At 40.5% G+C, this 16,370-nt stretch overlaps 1 protein-coding gene across 1 annotated transcript in view; it reads left to right on the top strand.

The window, feature by feature from the left end:
* Positions 1 to 16,370, top strand: part of DCBLD1 (discoidin, CUB and LCCL domain containing 1) — a 46,215-nt gene that overhangs the window by 14,531 nt on the left and 15,314 nt on the right. Inside the window, 5 exon segments of the mRNA XM_053974486.1 lie at positions 1,016 to 1,228; positions 10,595 to 10,732; positions 11,201 to 11,252; positions 11,989 to 12,061; positions 13,727 to 13,860. Of these exon segments, the coding sequence (XP_053830461.1) occupies positions 1,016 to 1,228; positions 10,595 to 10,732; positions 11,201 to 11,252; positions 11,989 to 12,061; positions 13,727 to 13,860 (610 nt within the window).

Below are 16,370 nucleotides of genomic sequence, written 5' to 3'. Positions count from 1 at the left end.
GTATGACTACCACACTAGTCCACTGTCACAAATATTTCCATTATTTGGAAGACTGAGCAGAACAAAATGGCTTAAGCTTTAGTACACAAATTTTAAGTTTTTAGTATGTTTTTAAATAGTTCAGTAAAAATTGCTTCCTTTAGTAGTCAAGGTCTCTTATCTGATACCTGCTTCCTTCCCCCTCTATGGATGCTTCCTGTTTTCCATGTCAGTCCACACATCCCCCCATGTATTTCCATGCATCTTTTCCTGTTGTCCTCTGATCTGCTGCAGCTGCTCCTCAGATGCCTCTCCACCAAGGAGAGGTTCCAGAGCCGAGCTGGCTCCTATACAGTGGCATGAAGACACACTTTGAGGACCCCTATCCTCACCTCTTGAGCAAAGAGGCAGCAGCACATGCTTTTCTGGGCATGCTGCTGCAAAGTAGCCTGTGTACCATTAACCGTGCACACCCCACTTTGCAAGTCCCTCTTGTGTCTTCACCCTGTGCTGTTAGTATTGTGCAAGTGGCACAAGAAAAACAACAGGAAAATAAGATGTATCAGGTCTGTGATAGTATGCAGTTAAGTCACATCTGTGCTTTCATGCATGACTCAGTTACCCTCTCTGAGATGGCTATTGCTGTGGAAATAAAATGCTGACTGATAACTGGGAGAAAATTACTTAAGGAAGGATCCTGCTCCTTACATGTGGAATTGCATCTTCGGAGATGTAGTAGGGTTTGGCTATAAAGCAGAAAGACAGAGAGACAAGACATTGCCTGTACATTACTGTCAAATACACCCTAGTTCATGAGTGTTTCCAACCCTTCTTTCTATTGCTTTCCAAGAGAAATGTGACTATTTCAGTTACCTATGTTCCAACAAGAGCAGAACTGAGGTGGAGTATTACAAAATACTTATTTAAAAGGGAAAAGTGCACGAGACATAAGTATGTAGCAAGTATTTTCTTACTTTTTTTTTTTTTAATTGAGGAATACATTCTGTTTCTCTTCCATTTTGTTCTCCTACTGCAGGGGATGGATGTGGGCACACAGTGATGTATCAAGACAGTGGAACACTGGCATCCAAGAACTATCCTGGGACATACCCAAACTACACTCTTTGTGAAAAGAAAATCCAAGTGCCTCCAGGAAAACGCCTGATCTTGAAAATTGGAGACCTGGATATTGAATCACAGAAATGCGAGTCCAGCTACCTTACCATCCAGAGCTCTTCAACATTGCATGGTATGTAAGAGACAAGGCCGTGGTTGATGCATGAATTGGTGAAACTGTGAGTAAAAGGCAGCTTAGCAAAATGCAAGAAATGTCAGCCTTTCTCCTCCTTTCTGTATTCAGGTGTTTTGTTCTCTGTGTGGGAAGCCATTGTCCCACCTTGTGTAGTTCTGCCAAGGCTGAGGGTGCTGCCATGCTGTGCTGCAGAGGGGCTGCCAGGGCTCTGGCATAGCACTCCTCAGCGCTCTGCCTTCACACCTGCAGAGCTGGACCATCACAGTTTTGGTACAGCAAGTCTGTAGATCTGTATCAGCCCTGTTCCCTTCTTGTGTAGGGGAAGAGCTTCCTCACAAACCAGACAAAAATGAGAAATTGGAGTCAGTGATCCTGTGTGTCTCTATTTGTAGGCAGTCCATGGCTCAGAGAGGAGATAACCTTTTTAATATTGCTAGCTGTTAGCCACCTTACTAATGTACAGGCTTTAATACTTGCAGATATTAAATGCATACAGCCAGACTGTGCTCTTGTAAGAGATTTGCACAGGAAGATAAGCAAATAATCTGCTACAGCTGTGCACTTCAAACAATCATAACGGCAACAGGATTCTCCCCAGGGAGAACATGAGGCCTTCCTCAAAATGGTTTTCCCAACCAGTTGTCACAGAAACTTTTGATCTGCGCTTTCTAGAAGAGTCAAACTGATTTTCAAGTCATGCACTCTTTTTCAGAAATCCAATTTAAATTCAAAGCTGCAAGGAGTTCTGCAATGTAGGAATAAACTCATGAATTGACAGTTCATAAAATTTTGCCTGCTGAGAGTGGGCTGTGTAGCCCTTCCGTCAGCTGAGGCTAAATGTACTGTCCTGGACTTAACAAGCAGAATGGATTCAAGGGAAAAATGTGATGAAGATACGAGCTGCACAGAGCCTCTGCAGGTTTTCCACCTCGCTGCTTGGCTCAGAAAAGTATGTGGTTCTCCAAAGATGAGATCTCACAGGATATCTTAGTAGTAAGGAGGGTTGATTGCCTTTCATTTATCAGCTAGTAAGGAGGGTTGATTGCCTTTCATTTATCAGCATGATGGGCTTATCACTCATCTGGTAAGAGAAGATCAAGTGAGGTATTAAAGGCTTGCTCACAAAGGAAGGTAAAGGTAATTATTGTTCTCGTGGGGGAGGTATTACATCTTGAAACAACCTTCAATAAGAGTGGGCAGTGACATGCTGATATCTAAGCCTGCACGGAGCTTGATTAGAGGCATAAGGAACATCTCTGTTCATGTGTGCTGGGATTTTTTAGTGTTATTTCTTTTTTCATTGTGAGAGTGGTGAGGCACTGGAACAGGTTGCCCAGAGAAGCTGTGGATGCTCCATCCCTGGAAGAGTACAAGGCCAGGTTGGACGGGGACCTGACCAATCTAATCTAATGGAAGGTCCCTGCCCATGTCAGGGAGGGTTGGAATTAGATGGTCTTTAAGATCCCTTACAACCCAAGCCATTCTATGGTTCTGTGATCCATTTCATATCTAAGTAATGAGTTGTGTTCACCTGAAGCAGTCTGTCTGTACTTGGCAGTAAGAAATAGATGGTTATTATTGCATTAGCATATCTTTGAATAATTTTTATTGATACTCTCTTGACATTTCTAATGTAAATCTTCTCGGAAACAGGGATAAATCAACATATTGTTTTTTGAAGTGAAAAATGAAGCTTGGATATTGATTGAAATTCTGACTCCTTACAGATCAGCCTGAAGGCATCTTCACATCATTTATACTACAGTTATTTAGCCTATAAGCACAGAATAACTGTGTATTATGCAATCAAGTCCACATAATTAATTATTTTAAAGTATTCCCACACCCATTTTCAGATCTGATTAGTAACGTGTGATGCATGTGAACTATATTTTGCATTCTCAGTAGTGAACTGCACAATTAGCAGATTTTGGTCATATCTGATTAAAGCAGTTTTATAGTTTAGGCAGACTTACCATCTGTAATGGTTTTTGTGGTCTGCTCACTGTAAACTTTCCCACCAGCATACCTACAGAGTGTCTGTTCTACATTCAGGCAAATCCATGCAGAATGGATGTGGAAATAGTTCTGTAGGCATAAATTCATTATGTTGCTTATGTTTTAAAGGACAAGTGAATTCTTAGATGAGATTAGAGCTTCTGTAAGTCATTTTTTTCAGCAGTCTTGCTATAGCTTTGGGTTTCAATATGCATTCATGCAAGTGAAAGAAGCCCTGTGAATAAGCACTGCTATATTCATTCAGTCTGTTAAGTGTCCTTTTAGACAGCTGTTTCTGAACTCAGATCTCCTTTTTGCAACCCATCCCTCTTCATGAACATCTACAGGTAGGTCAACATCTTCCCTCTGGCCAAGGAGATAGACCTTAAGCATCGAAATTCTTTCATGGGATGATGGAGACTTGAAAATAATTTTGCAAGCACTGAAAACATCTGAGCAATTAAAAACTAATCTTTGTGTGTTTTCTGTATTTGACCTCAGTTTAAAAAGGAAAACCTAAAAAGCAAAGTATGAAAGATGACAATGTGAATACTGCTCATGTTTCAAATTAGTCTGAGCAGCATTTGCTCTTTATTTAGGAGGTTTGCAATTACAAGACAATAGGGTCCAAAGGGAAATATGTTTTAAATATCACGCTGATTTCTTCAGCTCTACAGAAGACAACAGCATGAATGCCAGTATGAATAAAAACATCTGTTGAGGAGTATATCTGAAGCTTGGAAAATTGGTCAGAGGCAAAACACTAGATTATGCGTACAAATATAAAATTAGTGTGAAGAAGGCTTCAGATGATAAAGTATTGTTTTCCTTTTAGATTTCTTCCAGTCTTCACATTTAACTGTGATTCATTCATCATTATAACCATCTGCAGGGATTCTTGCAATACAGCAAGGAGTAACTCAATTTGTCTTTGGGGTATTTATGTTCCATGCAGCAAAGGGAATCTGTTAAATACAAATGAAGGGATTAATTGGTTTATGTTAGCAGGAACATTGATGCTACTTTAGTAAGTTAGTGACTACAGATTAGAGCACCTACATGCAGATTTTATAAAAGTTCAAGACATTCCTTGAATTCTGCAGACAGATAGAGTATGATTCATTCCTAGAAAAGCATGCAGTTGTTGTATATGCTGATCTACTGAAGCCTTTCTCAGTCTCAACTAAAACACAAATGTGACACTACAGTTCTTCTCACCTTTGGTACTTCTCAGCTTTGGTGGACCTGTGAAAGCAACTATTGAATTGATATTTCTCCAATATTGCAATTAAAAGATGATAGTTAAATAATCTTAATGAAGCTCTGAAACTGGAGCCATACAGGGTCTTGACACTGTATCTCTGAGTTATTACTCTGCAAATTATTTTCTTTAGTGTTCACTGGAGAAAGGAACCTGTAGCAAGCCTTTTCTTTCAAGCTGTTAGCTCTATATCCAGACGTAGCTGTGAAAATATTAATCATCAGTCAGCAAAGGGAGTCTGACACCCGTTTTGGTGAAACTGAGTCACCTTTGTCTGACAAACATTTAAATATTAGCACAGCTTTGCACAGGTTGTCTGTAAGAGAAATAAATAGATCATCATGGTCTGTTTCAAAGGCACAGTTTTTGACTGGATTAAAATATGGTGTTGTTTGTCCCACAGAAAATTAATATGAGCATAATCTCACAGTGCAGACAAGGTGCAGCCTTTACCGAAATGCTTTTCTTCTTGAGTTAATTGCATTATCTGAGCATATTAAAAATACTGAGCTCTGAAGTAGAGCTTCTGATTTTTTAATTAGTTAAAAGGATATGTGAAAACAAGATTAACCATGTCAGCCCTGTAGTTCTCAAGAACAAAATTTGCACTACTTATGAAGGTGGATCATAAATGTTTTAAAAGTTTGACAGGAACTGCTTTTAGTCTGCTTCTTTTCATGTTTCTATCAAATTTCTGTACCTCTTTTGACCCCTTTCTTTTGCTTTTTTCTATCTCTTCCCCATCTAATGGCTTGGTATTTTTCCCCTTAATTTTGTGAGATGATCATCAGTCTTGACTGGAGAGAAAACCAAAAGAAGAGATAAGTGCCTACTTACTTCCTCATTCACTTGCAGTCAGTAGGAGGTTGATGTGTTCCTCTGGGGTGGATGTCAGAGCTGCTGAGTGACTAGTAATAATTTGGAGAGTTAGTGCAGTTGACTTGTTCTTGCATAATTTACAGCTGGTAACTAATGTGAAATAGAGAATTTACTGAAAATGCTTTCTTCTCCCCACACCCCATCACTAAAGGTACAGAGTGCTTTTGGATGCTTCTTACCTGTCATTATGACTTGAGGGGATTCATCAAACCAGTCACTCCTTATTATGTATTGAAATAAATATCTTGTTTGAATAATGGGTGTGTCCAGATTTCTTTTTCATCCCTCAAAGGAAACTTATTATTACTGTATTGTTTCTGGTATTTCAGGAAACCCAGAGAAATGCCCAGACAAGTTCTTGCTGAAGATCAAGTTGAGCAGTTTCTTAACTGTCAAAACACTTTTAACAGTTGGGTTTCACCTGAGTGGTTGCAGTATCCTCAGTTTTCAGCTTTGGAAGGACTGATGCAACAAAGAATGTCAGCATTTTGTTTTATCAAATGGACCTTTTTTCCTGTTAGCTGCATACAGTGTGTTAGTCTCTGTTTTTTGTTAAACTACAGTTCTTCACTCATGATTCCTAGTTGTTGCTGTGTTTCTGTCTTTGGATTTGGCTAAAACCACAACCATGTTAAAAGAGGCAATCTCACTCACCTGAGGTCAAGCAGGCAGACCAGCCTGTGCAGGTGGCCAAGAGGCTCCATTTTAAAGTTGGGATTACTTCCCCAACTTAACTCAGATGCCTTTTTCTTTCCTTTATTGCAGTCTTTGGCAACCCTTTAGAAACATTAACCGAAAGTTATATTTGTTTTTCCTGAAACAAGAAATGCTTACCACTCAGCCTGAGGTCAGACTGTGTTGCACAGAGTTAAATGTTGAATAACTAGGCTGTCTCAACCTGACTGCTCTGTCATCTCATATCTGCAGAGTGTTAAACACCACCTTCCCTGCATGCTGCAAGGAAGGACATGGAGCGGCACTTTCTGTGTCCTTGCAGGGTCCTGCTGGTTCCTGCTGCACACGTGCATGTCAGGGTTGGAGCAAAGAGGACCTCTCTTGGTAAGGGGGAGAGGAAGAGTTACTGCTTATCAAAGCATTTGTGTGAATGTGGGATGGAGGTGAATTTTGAGACTGAAGGTGTTTTCATACAACAGATCCTTGCTGGTTTTGTGAACTGTTTGTGAAAGACTTGCACTGTGGATGAGTTTTTAGCTCTGAAGTGAAACAAGTGTAATCCGTGTTCATCTCATCCCCTGTCCTTCCCCAGCTACTGAAGTAATTCCAAAATTATTTATTTGAGAAAAGATTACAATTTAAAACATTGTTTTCCCCAAACAAATGGATTAAGACATAATAATCCTTTAGAGGCACATCCATGGATTGTTGCTGCATCTTGCCTGCCAATGACAGCTTACTCTGCACATCACAAATGGGAGAAGATTCTCTGTTGAGCAGAAGACATAATTATTTAATATCTAAACCAAGTTTCTTAAAGACCTCTGCAAATGTCATGCTGCAGATTTCAAATGAAGTTGAGGAATATGAAAGCAGAATGAGCATAGTGAACTGGCCATTGAATAGCTGAAGAGGGAAATAGTTGCTTCTAAAAGGAAGCAAAAGCCTTACAGAAGAGGCAGAAAGTATTAAGAGCTACAGAAACAAGCAGCATGTAGGCATTGCCAGCTGGTGTGAAAGAAGAGAGTCCTCTGGGCACAGTACTTCTTAAGGGAAGTAGAAAAAATAAAGGAACATAATTCAACAAGGAAAGCTCAGGAGCTGTGCCAGAGCCTGGTTGACAGCAGAAGTAAACTAGACCTCATAAAACCAGACAATGCTGTAAAGATCATCAGATTTGCAAAACAACACTATTATGAAAAAGACAAAAGCAGTAGGCTATTGCTAACATTGAAAAAATAAACAATGTGTAAAATAGTCTCTTCAGTCTCCAGAGGGACCAGCCAAAGGATATCCACGAGACAATTTGCCGTGTATCTTGCAGGATGTTAATATTGCTTGGAGACAAAAGTGTTTTATTTAAGCCACCTAAACCATACCAACAGATCAAATTTTCTGCATGAAAGGCATTAAAAGTTAGTTTAATTATGGAGACCATTAAAATTAGTATACTTGAAATCCTTAGACCCCTAATATATCTTCTGCAGAATTTTTATAAATATGTATAAAAGGAATCTGGAGTGAACAGACAGAACCACAATTGGGTCAACTTCTTAATGAGACACAGAAAGAAGAAAAGGCCCTGGCATCTAGATATAGTAATGTTGAAATATGGAGAACACCTTCTGAGCTTCACCACATGTAACACATCTGTTTATTAAATCAAACTCTTTCCTTTGTTCTTATAAACAAACCAAATAATCCTGCCTACTTACCCCAGCAGAGCTCCAGCCAAGTCGCTTTAACAGGAAGCTGAGAGAGATCAGCATTCATGACTCGTTTTTCAAGCCGAATATGCAAAACAGCCCACCTCACAACTAACATTAGAAGATGAAAAACTGATAACGTGATCTGGCAGTTCTCAAAAGGGATCTTAAAAAACTTCTGGCTAAGTCCCAGGTTTAGGAATTAAATATTTATCCAGAGTCAAGTCCAAATGCTGCAGTAAAAATTTACAGGACCCTATAAGCAAGTTTCTCATTTTCATACCAGGGCTTTCTCCATCATCTCTCATCTTCACTATGGTTGTACAGTATTCATATAGACAGCCCAGGCAAGTCTGAGGACTTGACAGTGTAGTGCTGATAAGGTATTACCTGATTTGTTGAGAAGAAATATATTGAAATATTCTGCAAGGCTTCCTTAGTTTGCAGCAAAAGAATAAGTGAATGTTTCATAATATTAATAAATTCCACCTGCTCCCCCCCCCACCACCTTTTTTTTCTTACAAATCTTTGCACAAAACTTATAAACCTTTGGAAAATATTCCTCCCTTGAGTTCTTGCTTCTATATCCTTTAAGGAATTAATCCTAGGCTCCCTTTATTTTGAGCTACCCATGGGAATCTCTTGGTACGCCAGAACTGCTTTTGGCAGAAGATAACCATAGCCTGGTCACCTTTTAGGATTTATTACTTAATAGCAGAAACTTGTCTTTAGACACTGAATGATGGTTTCTTAAGCTGATTGCTTCTGAATTTCTTGCTTCAATTTGGATTATACAGCTCTGTGTGTCTAGACTATTTTGTATTTTATTTTATTTTATTGGTTTTGCTCATGATGTATGATTTGTTTGTATAATTATCTGGAACGTGTGTAGACTTGCTACTGGAGGAGACACTCATCCCTGATCCAGGTGATGTGTGGTTGCGTGAATCAGCCATCTAAATTATACCTCCAGAGTAGATAGGTCACTGCCAATCACTGCGAGGGAGAAAGCCAAAGAACACTTGTGAGAAAATGTGTAGAGACATAGTCCTTGAGAGAAGAAAAGGACTAAAGCTTTCTCAGGTGTTTTATTTTGAAGATGTGCAATGCTCCCTGTCTTTTCCCCATTTCTCTCTCTCTCTCTCTCAAAAAAGTATCTAAGTTAGCACTTCTCCCACTGCAACCTGACACAAAAGACCTTCTCAAATAAATCACTCGTGCAGTTGACTGGTATGACACAGTGTCAGATGCTGTCTTTTTGATAAGTTCATTTCCTAAGCAATTTGTTTAACCCTTTTTATAGACATTGTTTTCTCTGACTAAGTCGTGAGTCATTTTTCAACACATGAGTACTCCAGGGAAATGTCACACTCATCGCTTGTTTCTCTGCCTGCCTGCCTTCACCATATGATTTTTATAAGCCAAAGGGACAAGAGTTCCTCCTTTTGTTTGTCCCATTCTGCTGACAGCTGACTCTCGTTGGCTCTGATTGGTCTACCCTATAGGCTGACCTTATAGTTGTTATAAGACAAATGAAGTATTTGGAAAAGAGCCCCTTTCCTAGCCCAGAGCATCAGGCAAAATTAAGTTTTTAGGAGCCTGTTACGATGGGTATCACTCATCAAATTTGTGTCATGATGTGAATGTAATTTCTTGTGTCTCAGAAGCTGAAGTTGCCCTAAAGTAGCCACCACCACCAAGATGAGGTAGTCTAGGAAAAATCAAAGTGATCATTTTTCATCCCAAAGACTTGCTTTAGGACACAAAAGCTGTCATTCACCTCAACAGAACAGATGGGCTGAGGGCTTGTAAAGGGTCATTTGGATTTTTTTTCCTCTGGGGAAAAAAGTCTGTTTGCCATCTTACAAAAGCTTCTTCTTTGCAGTTTATATTGTACATAGACTCATAAATTTGCACAAGTATATCCAAACTGCTTTGAATTTTTCTGTATTATCTGTGCCTGAGGGCAGCTAGGGACAAGTGTTTGCGCCTAGGTACGGTGATAGAAGGCAAATGCAAAGGCTGTGGCGGTCTCAAAGGAACACTCCCCTCGGGAATTGACTTTCTGAGGGAGCAAATGTAATTACTAGGAGTCCTGGGCACGCCTGCTGTCACAAGAAAGGAGTGTCCCAAAGACCATTCCAAGATACTGCAGTTGGTACCTATAAAACCCTTATCTAATTCACTGTAAGCACAAGTCTGTTGTCTCCCTGTCCCACTCCCTTCATTCCCCCCTTTCTCCTCTCTCTTTTTTGTTTTAAAAATCTAGAGGCTTGAACTGTGTACTTCCATGTGTTTTTAAATGGAAAAAGCTTAGGAAATGTTCTAAGTGAAGCGTTACTGCCTTGTAGTACAATTCAGCTTGTGACATGCAGGTCCTTGAAAACCAGGTGCTCTGTTTCTGATCTTAATCCTTTCTGACTGGCTGCTGTGCCACAATGGCATGAGCTGTGTGTGTTTGGAGGGTTTATCTCAGGGACCCTGCCTAGATCCCTTGGATTGCTTTTGAATGTAGTGTCATTTTCTCTAATGAGTTACTGCTGGTTGTAAGCACACTGTACTTCAAAGGTCGAAGGGCATTAATCCTTCTCTTAAGGCTTATGTGATGAGAAATGTGAATGCTGGAATTGTTGCCATGCAGAGACAACTGGATCCTGGCCACTGCTTGTCAGGGTAGCTTTAGAGCTCATACCCGTAAAGGACTGAAGCCAAAACCCTTTTGTCAACATTTGGGTTGATACTGAAAAAGAATGAGTGTATTATGAAATTCTCTGCTAGTCATGAGACTTTTGCAGGCTAATTACGTCATCTAAACTTTTGAAAACTTCTTTGTTCTGTCCGTAGGGCCATACTGTGGTAATGTGATGCCTGTCCCCAAAGAAATCATTCTAGATAGCAATGAGGCAACTATTCACTTTGAGAGTGGATCCCACGTGTCAGGACGAGGCTTTTTGTTGTCTTATGCCAGCAGTGATCATCCAGGTAAGGTGATATCCAAAAGTAGTAGAAGATTAGTGGCATAGTTCCCCCTATTTAATTATCATCTTTACAGACATAGAGCTTTTGCCTAAATGTTTGTTCCTAAATATTTCCAGATTAGCAGATTAGCATGGAGGGGGAAATAGTGCCTTCTCCTTGAAGCTCCACAGTGTTTTGAGCTCCAGCACCCATCACACTGTGATAGATTGGAGGGGTAGGAGGGATTAAAGTTTTCATTCCCACATTTAATGTTCTGGAGGTCTGTTCAACTTTGAAGAAGTTGTAAAGCATAAGAAGAGTAGAAGAGGGAGTTGAAAAGAATGAAAGAAAACTATAGCTATTGCTTCCAGTCTAATAAAATTGCTGAAATATTATACAGAGAGGTCTTTAAATGTAATTTCATGTTCTGCCAAATATTTGTCTGTATTTTTACATCCTACAATGGGGATTGACATTTTTAAATTTTCACAGATCTAATCACCTGTTTGGAACGAGCAAACCACTACACAAAGGCTGAATTCAGGTAAAGAGGGTTTGCAGCTCTGCATTCTGGCTTGCTTTGCAGTATCTGTCAACTGATTCAATTGTTAGAAAATGTTAAAGAGTCTTGGTTTTCTGGAAAAGTGAATTTTTTTTGAGTAATGGTCTAATGCCTGGTTGTGAGAACCCATAGTGCAGAATGGAAGACTGTGGCCCAGAAAAATGATGGAATGGAGTTGCAGAGCTCTCAGCAATTCTCATTAAGTGCATACATATACATGGTATATGTAAAAAGAGTTTCCACTTTGAAATTCAAAGTAGCCTCAAATTCCAGTGCTTCCTCTGGGAGCAGATCACGTCCCAGCTGATACAAGATTATCTGAGGACAAGCTATAATTTCTCAGTTCCTTGAACTTTGTGATAGGTTTGAAATGGTAATAAATTGTGCTCTTTTGGCTGCTGTCTGGATGTGCATATAGGCTTCTTACCTTACTCTGAAAACTTGTGTGGTAGCATTTCTAGAACAAGAGAATTAAACAGAAATAAATGCCCTTGCTAAACTGCTTTTCTGGTTCTTTGTGTGCTACTGTGTTCAGTCCACCCATGAACTCAAGGGCCCATTTATTTAGCTCCTAGACTCACTAACAGAGCATCAGTAATTTAGAGAAATTACTGCTAAAATATTTATTGGTTTGAGAGCGTTTCTTTTGTAGGAGTTTGTTTGTGTGTATTGTCACTACAGTTCATGCCTTAAACAAGCCTTTCTTCTCTCACTACAGCAGATACTGTCCTGCTGGCTGCAGAGACATAGCAGGTGACATTTCTGGGAATATTGGAGAAGGATACAGAGATGTAAGTACACAGGATAATGGGGGGAATTTATAAAGACAAAAGAAACAAGAACAGAGCGACTTGGTTTCAACTTTTGCTGCTTGACTTTTGTTAGTAATTCTTCTGGGCTGTTTTGCTATACCTTTTATTATCAGTATATAAGTAAGTTATCAGTATATAAGCACACAGAGACACTTTTCAAACAGACAAATCAATTGTGTGAGAACAAAGTCCACTGATTGTCAAATACACCTACTGACTTGTGGTTTCTGGCTTTCTGGAAAAAGCCTGCCTAGTGTTTGTCCTTCTTGAGGCAGTGCTCATCCATGTACGAAATATTTCTATGATTTTTGCTTTTACTTGTTTGGTGTCCACATGTGAAAAAGATACATTTCAGTAAAACGTGGGCTTTCTTTAAGATTATGCCTGCACTATCCTAGCATATACTCTGAGATGAAATAAATATTACACACTGCCTAACCACATGCCACCAGTAACTACCAACCTCCTGGGTTGTTTTAACTTCTTGTTCTTCAAACTGAAAAAGTTGAAGTGGTTGCATTTATCCACAGTTCATATGACTCAGAGCTCTGCCCTCTCTGTGCCCCTCTCCCTGGACTTTTCTCCTGTCATGTCTGTGAAATCTTTACCTCTCTCACAGAGGAGTAAGCCTAATCACACCACTGAAGAAAAATCCCACCCTATCACAGTCACTGAGTTTCCAAAAAGTCAGTGCTCACGTTTAACCTGTTCATCCAGTTATTCAAGCATGCTGGCTCCAGCCTGGAAAGTGGCAGAGCTGAAGAAACAAAGAAATGCCACATTACGTTCTCATTAGTTGGAGTTATTCTGCCCTTGGTTCCAATGATTAGGGCAGAAAAGCAGCACATGGCATGACCTCATGCAGATTTTATCTGCACTGAGGAATTTGCAAAAGAAAATTTCCCTCCACCATTAAGGAGGATTTTCTGATGGGAAGAACCTGCAGGGCTCCCCTGGAGATGTGCTGCCTTTGTGCCTCCACCATCCCCACCCCTCCCTGGAGGGGATAGCTCAGCACCCCAGCTTGTCCAGTAGCACAGCCCAAACTGGCCCACTGTGAACCTGAACAGCCTCTGCCTGCAGCCCCTAAGAAAGTCTTCTTTGTACCTTCCTCTGTCCCTTTCCTGCTTTGCCCTAGCCCTGTTATTGCCACCTAGCTGGCACAAGAGTTGTCTTGCCTGTATTTTTCAGCACTATCCCACCTGAGATAATGGGAAATGGGCTGCACTTAAAACCCAGCAGGAGCTACTCAACACATAGCCAAACCCCTAAGGTGCACCATAATTCAAATCCTAAAGTGCAGTAATAGATAGGTTTGTCTTCAGGCAAGAACACCAAGGAATTATTGATTTATCTTCCCAAGGAAATGTTGCCTTGCCTTTGACTTCTTTTTTTCCTGAGGAGTGACAATCTTACAGCACCTTCTCAGAAGCAGATAGTTTGTTTGTTCATTTGAAATAAAAATTACTTTGGGAGGTGTATATTTTTCAAAGATTACTGCTCTTTCTCTCTCCCCTGCCTCTTATTCCTCTTGAGCTTTTGCTGGGTTTTATGAGCTGTAACACCTGTATACTGGTAGCTTGGAAGGGAAGGCATTAGCAGTTTGCCAGATTGATTTCCTGAGCCTTGGCTCCTGCCTTTCAGACATCTCTGCTGTGCAAATCTGCGATCCACGCCGGCGTGGTGGCGGACGAGCTGGGCGGCCAGATCAGCGTCACACAGCACAAGGGCATCAGCCGCTACGAGGGCGTCGTCGCCAACGGTGTCCCCTCACTCAAGTGAGTACCACAGCTGGCGCTGGCACTGGGGCACGGCCCGGGCACAGGGCACTGCCCACCATCTGCACAAGCAGGTGGGAACACGGTTTTGAGGAGAAAAAGATGTTTGGAATGTTTCTAGGGCTTTATTAAAATGGTATTGGCAAGGGAGATAGGAAGAGTTTCAGTGGCTCTATACCATGTAGGGTGGTGGGGTTTTTTTTTCCCTTCTGTTCCTTCCAAAGCACATTTACAAATTACTTTGTTAGCAGATACATGAGAGTATGATGTTCTGCAACAAACAGCTTTAATCGATGTGCTAATAAATCATGATAAATTCATGTTAAAGTTTAAAAAAAGCTAGGAAAAATGAGTAAGTAAAAAGTGCCATTGAGCCATAGGGGATTTAATGAACAACTTCTTAAACATTGTGCTTTTGACATGTTCAGAGTTTTTCTCTTTTAGAATATTTATAGCAAGTGTGCTATATTTACCGCTTATCTTCTGACTTTTAATTGTACTGCTGTTGAAGTAGAAATAAATCCTCTAATCTCTATCCAGCACAGTAAGACCTTCCAGCAAGTGCTTCTGTCATTCCTGTTGGTTTATAGTTTTTAATTTTCAAACATTATCTGGATTTTACATGAGGCCTTTTTTTTCTTTTTTAAGAAGGGAAATTTCCGTCCCATAGCCTATGAGAGCTACAGCAATATGTAATTTTTCTACTATTTTCCTGTTTTCTCCATGATTTCTCACACCCTCCTGAAAATTTTACAGTCATGGTTTCATTCATAAAAAAAGACATTAATGTGCTCTGTTGCTGTGCTTAAACTTCAGCAGAGACTGAAATGCTTTATATACAATGGCACTGGAGTATACAAAGCTAGGTAGTATGTAAATCATAGCCAAAGAACTGTACAGCCTAAATATTTTCTATTTTTCTTGGAAGTTAACTGCCAAAGAAAATTAATGTAAACTTGTCTCAAGCAAAGCAGGACTGAGAGCTCTGGTCAGACACCAAGCCCCTCCATAGAACAAATAATATAAATTCTTTCCATCACACACATGCCAGCTTAGTGAAACCCTAAATTAAATACTTTGTACCTTATCTAAAGATGTTACAGAACTGTTCAGATACCTTCCTATGCTTGTGACCCTTGATAATCCCAGTGGAGTAACTTGGACAGTAGCACATAAAATTTTCTAATGAAAATGAATTGTGATTCCCATTTATATTTTTTTTCACAGTACAAGAGCCAGTGGGCAAAGAATGAAATGTGTAATTCTGCAAGTGTGCATGTGCAGGGGGTTTAGCCCATTTAATGTGAGGCCCTTGAGAGAGCACCCTGAGGAGGAGCCCCTGTAGCTCTCCTGCCTATGGGGGCACACAGAGGCACTCCTCGAGCATGATGCACATCTCCAAGGGACAGAATTGCCCCGAGGTTGCTTTCTATAGGTTATACAGGAAGCCACAGGCTCATACTGGGCTGTATGCCTACAAACTAGATGACACAGAGTTTGAGAAAAATGGGTGTGTCAGCACAGGGCTTCCTAGGATGTTTCTGCCACACCTGGCAGCTGGGACAGTCTCTAGAACAGATGAACTGTTGGTGTGAGCTCAGGAAAGGGAAATTGGAGTATGTAGGGAAATGCTTTTGTTTCAAAACATGAAAAAGGGCTCCTAGAAACAGTAAGCCTGTTTACTAAGAAAATGAACCAATGCGTTTTGTGCTTTAAAAAGTATTTTTTAAGAAGCATCTACAAAGCTGCATGGCTTCCCTGTTCTGCAGTACCTACATGCTGAAGGAAAATCCTGCAGATGAGCCAGTACCCGCAAGAAAAAAGTGGTGCTTGAGCAACAGTGCCTTAAGAGCTTTTTAGATGCCCTTAAATAAGAGCTTGCTCAAGCTTTTAAAATCTCATTTATAGCGGATTTCAGTATTAAAGGTTTAAATTATTTAGCGACTTTAGCTGAAATTGACCTCATCAAAAGCTGCTGCTGGAGTGCATCGAGCTGTTAAGCATCTGTGTTGTTAACGTGGAGTTATGTCTCATTCACCCACCACCTGCAAGAGCTGACCTTGGCCTCCCCACTCCATTTCTCAGTGTGTTTGTTACACTCCAGCATCTGTGAGGTTTTCACTTCCCATGATTCATGTGCAGACCTGCACCCCCAGATGCTGTAATGAAGACCGAGTGGCTGGATTTACTGGGCAGTTGTGATATTCCAGTGGAAATACACAGGGTGCTGTAACATGGCCTGGCCTGTGACCATACATCTGCACACGTGGAATCATTTGCCTTTGAAAATGCAAGAGACTGCATGCTTGTCAACAGTGAAAGATGAGAGTTGGGGTTAACCTGCACTGCTTAAGAGAAGCTTGCTTGAGACCAGCTCTGGCAAAAAAAAATAAAACGCAAGAGCCTGAAGGTTGTCGGGCAAATGAGGAACACGGAGTTATACCCTCCCTTAGAGGACAAAGTGGAACCTGTGTGACAAAATTCCAGCAGTCACATTAGGAAGCTGATGA

This window comes from Vidua macroura, chromosome 3 (genome assembly GCF_024509145.1).
Source record: "Vidua macroura isolate BioBank_ID:100142 chromosome 3, ASM2450914v1, whole genome shotgun sequence".
Lineage (NCBI taxonomy): Eukaryota > Metazoa > Chordata > Aves > Passeriformes > Viduidae > Vidua > Vidua macroura.
This window is presented reverse-complemented; position numbering and strand designations above follow the sequence as displayed.